Source organism: Crinia signifera, chromosome 1 (genome assembly GCF_055691185.1).
Source record: "Crinia signifera chromosome 1, ASM5569118v1, whole genome shotgun sequence".
NCBI lineage: Eukaryota > Metazoa > Chordata > Amphibia > Anura > Myobatrachidae > Crinia > Crinia signifera.
Window position 1 is genome coordinate 80,644,799 of NC_139217.1, and position 8,214 is coordinate 80,653,012.

Consider the following 8,214-nt stretch of genomic DNA (forward strand, 5'->3'; position numbering starts at 1 on the left):
GGCGTCACTAACTTTTGTGACACCCAGTGTGACAGCATGAATCAATACGCACACCTATGACATGGTGGCAAAAGATAATGTTGCCTCATTGTAAGGCGCAATGTTTCATGGAGGGGCACGACTAAGCGCTCCAACCCCAATTTCCATCACTCTGGGGGTCTGATAAATGTGGGCAGCCCCCAGATACTGCTGTGGCTGCAATGAGGTATTAAAGAGCTGTGCCCAGGCAGAGCACTAGGGGGAGCTCAGCTGTCAGGAGGCTGTGAGTGACCTGATAGGCAGCCAGTTAGAGCTGTGAGCAGAGTTGTCAGAGGTCATTGCACAGGAATGGGGTGCATGTATCTGGGGGCTGTTATTCAGGGTTTAATTGAGTTTTCTATCACATTGTTCCTAAGAGTCGTTGCCCAGTCAAGCCTTCTTCCCAGAGGAAACATAGTATCAGCATGCCCCTACCTCAGGCATGTACAAATTGCAGCCCTCCAGCTGTTGTGGAACTACACATCCCAGCATGCCTTGCCATAGTTTTAGCATTCCCTAATAGCAAAACTGTGGCAAAGCATGATGGGACTTGTAGTTTCACATCACCTGGAGGGCCGTAGTTTGGACATGCCTGCCCTACCTGGACCAATTCTATCCGAAACAATTGGCTAATCATCCAGATCTGACTCCCTCATTGATCTAACCTTATGGTAATTGCAATCAGTGTGATCCTGTTTTGTGCCCCAATTACTTCTAATTGATATAATAGCCAACAGGATTGGACTAATTGTGTATATTTCTTGTATACTACTGACCAGTGACCACCATAATGCACTGCGTATTGTAACTGTATCTATAGAATGAATGAATGAGGGGAGGTTCTGGCAGGGGCCCAGTCATTCAGGTTATGGGGCTCCAATACTTCTAAATAATAATTAATATTGTTTCAGTCCATAAAATGCCTGCATATGTACACTGTAATCACTACAATAGCCTAATAGAACCTGACAGCCATTTACTATTATGGACTACAGTATATGCACATTACAAACCTATAAAATATGACAGAAATATAAAATATGACTACATGAAACCATCTGTAAGTTACATTTACAATGATGTATTTTATTTTCTGTGTTTTGTGGCTTGGTTTTCCCTACAGCAGAACAAACACAGTCTGTCTGGAAACCGGACTTGTGGTATTACAGTATGTAGCATTCAGTAAGCATACAATAGCTGTCAGCGGCCAGAAACATATCAATCAACAACATTAATAGGATATATATATATATATATATATATATAGAGATATATATATATATATATATATATATATATATATATATATATATATATATATATATATATATATATATATATATATATATATATACATACATACATACATACACACACACACACACACCTCCATGATTTTCTTTACAGGGTTTTTTTTTTTTTTCAATTAAATGGCTACAAATGTAAACAAAAAAACATAATACCCTCTCAAATAATGAACAAGAACCAATCATGATGGCATTAAAATGACAGGTAAAAAAAACCCTGCACTTTACTATACATATGGTTGTCCTTGAAAGGCGACATGCGTGTTTGCATATATATGTGTATGTGCATATAAATATATATTAAATTAAATAAGGAAATCATCCATGTATTTCTAATAAAACATAGGAATTAAAAATAAAGTAAGTTGCAATATTGCCATTTCCCTTACTATACACATACTGTACACATGGTGGAGGGGTTGTGGCAGGCAGGCTGTCCCTGTGCTTCATCAGGACCCTCTGAACATCTGGTACACAAGGAGCTGTAACAGCCCTGAAGTCATATTCCAGTCTTATTACTGTGATTCTATTACAGAATGCTGCTCTGCTATCCTTCAAGCACTTTCATCTCACTGTAATAATTGTTGCACACAGAATAAATACTGTATGTACTTGCAGTGCTGGTAATGGTTTATGTTGGGGATCACACTTGTCTGGAAAGGGACCTGCTCCCATCAGAATTGCTATTGGGCTTGTATGACAGACAGTGCAAGCAGACCATCAACTGGTTGTATGCATGAGCTGCTGGGAGGGGGTGTGGCAAGGACAGCGAGGTGGGTGCCTGCATGAGATGTGATAGAGGAAAGTGTGCTGGATCCTGGGCAGATTACTGTCTGGCTGCTGCTTGATGATGAGATAGGGGCAGCCGGCCGGCCTCCACCTCCTTCCCCCTCACTGGTAGCAGCAGTTCATTCAGAAACAAGGAAAGAGACAGCTGATCACAGTCCAGAGAATGGAGAACTCAAGTGCCAGCTCAATGGATGCAACTGACTCTCAATTATGGGACTTTGGGGACAACTTCACACAGAGGCCACCACTGGATCCTGCTACTGACCCTGATCTTATTGGAGATGACAGGACAGAACTGAGCAGCATGGTTGTCATGCTTCAGAAGGCTTTACCTGAACAGCTGGCTACCTCTGCCCCATTCTGGGATAGCCCACTGAACCATGGCCTGAGTGTCCTTGTTGGGGTGGCTCTGTGTGTTACTATGCTGGGTCTGGGCTGCACAGTGGAAGTAAGCCAGATAGGTGGACACCTGAGAAGACCCATTGGGGTTCTCCTAGCCCTCATCTGTCAGTTTGTTCTCATGCCATTGGTGGCTTTCCTCCTGGCTCTGATCTTTCAACTCAATGAAGTAGCTGCTATAGCCGTACTGCTGTGTGGCTGCTGTCCAGGGGGGAATCTGTCCAACATCATGTCTCTGCTTGTGAATGGAGATATGAACCTCAGGTAAATTGGAAACTGTCGATATAAAGAACTCAGGGCCAGATGTACCTAAACCCAGAAAAGGGATAAAAGTGGAGAGAGACAAAGTACAATTCAGCTCCTAACTGCCATGTAACATGACAGTTAGGGACCAACTGGGCGTTACTTTATCTTTCTCCAATTTATCGCTTTCAAGGATTAGCACATCTCCCCCTCAGTAATTAATTGCTGTCCTTTGCCCTGTTGCAGTTACATTGAGAAAAGTAGCATCCCTGTAATTGCGGATTGATGGATACACTGGCAGGGTTTGCATTACTGTGTTTGGAGAAGTTATGAATGGTCTTCAGACATTCTATTACTTCCTGAGATAATATTCCACTGAATATCTGCAATTCACAGACTGCTTAACCTTCAGTATTCTGCACCATTGCAGCTGCTGTGCTCATGTATTGTGCCACACCTCACTGTGCTGTGTGACTGCATGCAATACACTGCCAGGGGTATTCCATAGTACTGTAGGTGCACACTAACAGCAGCCTGTCACAGAATACAGCACAGGTCAGTGTAACAGGTATATGGCTGCATACAGATATTTCTGCAGAATGTACACATTAGTTATAATGAATTGAAAAAGATCACTGTTTTTCAACATTTTGTCATTGGACTAGATCTTATTTATTACTGTTGTTATTTATTTGTTGTGATAATTAAAGACAATGGGAGAGATTCTCTAAACTAAAAAGTGGTAAAAAATAACAAGGTTTTTACCGCATTTTGGGATGCTCTAAGCATCCCCCGCCGGGTTACCGTGACGGGGGGCATCGCCAGAAAAATCTGGTGATGCTCCATAGAAGCCTATGGGCTTCTACCGCAACCCACACCGACCCCCCCTCACCTGTGTCCGGGTAGCACAGAGCTGTGCTGCCCGGACCTGTGACCTCCTCCCTGCACTATGATCCTCTTCTGGGTGCAGGGAGGAGGAGAGCCCGGCGCAGCAGCAGCAGCGCTGGGTAAGGGAGGGAGGGGGAGCCACCGGGACCCGCTGGGACCTGGCTACTCTCACCACAAAGGACAGCTCTTAACGCAAGAGCTGTCATTTGTCATAATTATCGCATATGCTAGAACATGTGCGATAATTATCTATGTGATGGGCGGCGAAGGGGGGCGGAGCTGGGCCGTGATTGTTAGAGACTCTCCCCCAATATGTGCTAAGCGTTGGATGGAAAAAAGTACCATCCAATCAGCTCATAACTGTTATATTTCAAACACAGCAATTAGGAGCTGATTGGCTGGTACTGTATCTCTGTCTACTTTATTTGTCTCCAAAGCTTAGTACATAGACACCTAAGTCATCTATCTAACTTACTTTAGGCTACAAGTGGTTTATTACCCATAAGAATCTGAGGCACTTGCCTAGGGGTGCCACTTGCTGGGGGGGGGGGGGGGGGGGTTGTTTTTTTACTGTCCAAATTTTACCAGTAACTACAATATATTTCCAGTCTACCATACTACATCTTGGAGGTTATTCAGGGCTACGTTCGCACCGGGACTGATGTTTTAGTATGTACCCACAACAAACAGATTGCACGCACCCAGGACAGCAGGCGGGTAAGCCAAGAGGATGGGTAGCTAAGTTTAGACACTTACAAGGGGGAATTAGGGTTAGACTGTGGGGAGGGGGTTAGGTTTAGGTGGCAGGTGCAGGGTTTATGCTTAGCAGTGAGGGTCAGGTTGCAGGAGTGAGGATTAGGGTTAGGCACAAGCAGGGAGGGTTATGGGGTAGGAGGAGAGGGATAGGTTACTTACAGAGCCCATGTTGGTATTGTCAGTATAGTCATGCCAAGATCAGTTATTTTGCCGTCAGGGATATCATATGTGTCCCACTGTGGACACCTTGTGGCGTCATATAAATAAAAGGATAACGTCTCTGACCTTATCTCCAGTCACACTCCTGTCTGCCCTCTTCACTCTACAAATGATTCCATTTATCCTGATTCCAACTGATTACTTCCTCCCATTCCTGATGCCAAGATTTTGCTTGTGCTGCTCCCAGTCTCTTGAATTATCTCCATCAGCACCTTTATCCAATTGCCTAGTGCCGACAGTTATAGTTTAGCGAATCTTAGCTAAACTACAAGTGACTCTGAATCAGGCCCTATATACCATGTACTTGTCCTGCATTATCTTGCTCGGAAAGTCACTGTGTCTGTGTTTGTCACTATGGCCCTTATTCTGATCGGTGCGGCCCGATCAGAATATGCGGCCAGGACCGTGCAGGCGAATCCCCGCCTTCCATACGGATCGCCACCTCCGTCCGTACGCGGATATGTGGCGGTCCGCATGAAAGTGGACGGGGATATGCCTCCTCCATCTTGGGAGCAGCCCCTGCATTCGATGGTCGCCGAACATCGAATGCAGGGCCGCACGCTCCACCAGCTCCCGCCACCCTAGACCACACGGACACTTGTCCGTATGAAATCATGTATGGGGGCGGGCAGCTGACATCCGGCGATGTCAGATGCCCGCCCCCTACACATGCGTCACGGCTTCATTACCATGCATACGCCCTGCATTTGCATGGGAACGCCCATGAAACGCGGGGCGTATGCATAGGGTAATGAGGCTAAGTAGCCCTTCACGCCCTTTTCCGCCCCCTGTGCGGCGTCTAAAGAATACGTACGGCGAAACCGCTTGCACATGCGCAGAGTGACCTCTGCACATGCGCAGGCGAAAAACATCGGCGGTACGACCGCATGCGGAAAAATCCGCACCGATCAGAATAAGGGCCTATAAGTCACAATGGGGCAGATTTATTAACCAGCATTAATTGCATATGCTGCACTTAATGCTGGTTAACTGGGAGGATAACTTTTTTTTAAAATGTATTATCAGTGCGCCTAGTGTGCGTTAGGGACAGCCCGCCGATAAATGCTTAGTGTGGCTGTCCCCGTCAATGCCCCCAGCCGTTTACGGCTCGGCGGATGTATGATTGGCTGTCAGGCATACATTGGGCAAGATGCGCTAAGCTTCAAAAAGTGATAAAATGGAGAGTGATAAACAGCCATCAATCAGCTCTTAACTGACATGTCACAGGCTGTGTTTGAATAATGTCAGACAGGAGCTGATTGGTTGGTTGTTTATCACTCTCCATTTTAACACATTTTGAAGCTTAGCGCATCTGGCCCACTGTCTGCTAAGCCATCTGGCCGCTCTGCGGGTTGGAATCATTTGGTCTACAGCATGATGGTCGACATGGGAAAAGATCGACATGGGAAAAGGTCGAAAGGTCGTTAGTTCGACAGGTCATTAGTTCGACAGTCAAAAGGTCGACATGGGGTTTTTCACTTGTTTTGACCCAAATGTCAACATGGACACAGTTTAAAGTGCACTGCTGTGCTCGCGATGCTTCGGGCATGGTGCCTCGCTACGCTTGGCACACTATTTTATTCTCCTACCACGCCCCAGTGGATGGTAGGGCATGAAACACTCAATGATGTCGGCTAAAAAAAACAGTAAAAAACCTGGTGCGGGGGGTGGGGTCCATGTAGGGTGGTGGGGGATGCATTAGACAGCCCATATGCTTCTAGCTTTTGCTGGTGATACACCCCCCCACAGTGGAAACCTAGCATGCGGGTTTTCCAGCATAACAAAATGTGGGAAAAACCCAGATAACAGGGTTTTTACTGCATTTTTGTGATAGTGCATCCCGCCCCCCTGTAACTCACTGCTTCCCCAAGGTGTTTCCTACTACCTCTCCTATCACCCACTGCTTCTCCCTGTCACCCTCTTCCATTCAGCCTCTGCCTCTCCCTGTCACCGTCTGTCATCCACTGCCTCTCCATGGCATTACTTGCTGCCTCTCTTTGGCATCATCTGTTGCTTCTACCAGTCAGCCACTGCCTCTCCCTGTCACCCAGTGTTCCCTCTAAGCTGTGCGTGCGCACAACTCGACGAGCGTGCGCACAGACATTACAACAGAGCGCACAAAGCAGCAGTGGTCCCTTTTTGCAGTTGTAGACTCAATTAATGTGTGTTTCACCCATTAACTACATTGTGTGCTGTGTTTTGAATGTTTAAATGTTTAATATCAGTTTGAAGTAAAGTTAACAAAAAATGCTGAACGTAATTTTCCAGTTACATATAAGTGACGCCGACGCACAAAAGTTGCACAGCCAAAATCTTTTGCCGCACACAGCCTTCGGAAAATTAGAGGGAACATTGCTGTCACCGTCTGTCATCCACTGCCTCTCCATGGCATTACTTGCTGCCTCTCTTTGGCTTCTACCAGTCAGTCACTGCCTCTCCCTGTCAGCCACTGATTGTCACCCACTGTCTCTCCCTGGCATCACCTGCTACCTCTCTCTGTCAGCCACTGCCTGTAACTCACTGTCTCTCCGTGTCACCCACGGTGTCTCTCTGTCAACCCAAAACCTCTCTCTGTCACCCCCTGCTATGTGACATATTATGAATTTGGGGTGAGGTGAAGGATGGGGCCCAAAGTATATTTTTGCATCTGGGCTCACCACTCACAGGTTCAGCCACTGCTGATATCCATGGATAGCTGAAGAGAATCTCAGTGACATTGGGCTTTACAGCAGTCATTTGGAAAAGTAGATTTGACTGACAAGGCTGCATCTTACATATTTTATGACTATATTGTGTAAAACTTTGAATGGACTGCATATTCATTGGTTCGGCTGTATAATAGTTATTTATTGTGCTTTATCACCCTATTATTATAATGTTAGCTCATTAGATTATTTGACAGAGTAGCAGCTAGCCTTTTGCACATATCATGGGCGTGTAGGAATTGTGGGTTATTTAGAGTTGAGTGTACAGAGATTTGGGTATTTTCAGACAGATCATTCCATCAATGTTAAGGGGTGCACACATGCTTCGATTTTGACAGGTTTTCGATTTGATTCGATTTTTCTTATAGAAGCAAAATCAAATCGAAATCTGATTAGTCTTTATGATGCTTTCGATCTGTATTCAGTTCAATGCGTGCTCCTGTTTTTCTCTGTATCGAAACAAAAAATAGACTGTACAGGCAAGGAAATATCAAATTCGATACAGTAAATCGAATGTGTACACTGTGCCTTGAATGTAAATCAAATTCCATATTGAATGCTAAAGTGCAGATCAAATGTGAAATCGAATGTAAAAAGTAAAGGCCAAATGGAAAGGGGGTGGGATAGGGGAAATCAAAAGCAAAATCGAATAGAAAGTAAATTGATACGTGTGTGCACACCTTAAGGGCTGATGCAAATCTGGATTGATGGTGATGTTGCTACTTTTACATAGATGAATGCAGGCAGTGTGGTATCGTGTAGGTGCGCCATGTACATCTGAGCACGCAATGCGGATGACCACATCAGGACCAGGATCAGTTTTCTGCGGCCACATGACTAAAACCATTCACAAAATGAGTTCAGGACTGAAGTGCAATGCCTGCAGCGAC

General features: G+C 45.3%; 1 protein-coding gene across 1 annotated transcript in view; it reads left to right on the top strand.

Moving 5' to 3' along the window:
- Window positions 1–2,131: 2,131 nt before the first annotated feature.
- The window catches only part of SLC10A4 (solute carrier family 10 member 4), a 21,718-nt gene continuing 15,635 nt past the window's right edge, over window positions 2,132–8,214 (top strand). Inside the window, exon 1 of the mRNA XM_083168076.1 lies at window positions 2,132–2,777. Coding sequence (XP_083024202.1) covers window positions 2,278–2,777 — 500 coding nt within the window. The 5' untranslated portion in view covers window positions 2,132–2,277. The remainder of the gene's footprint in view (window positions 2,778–8,214) is intronic.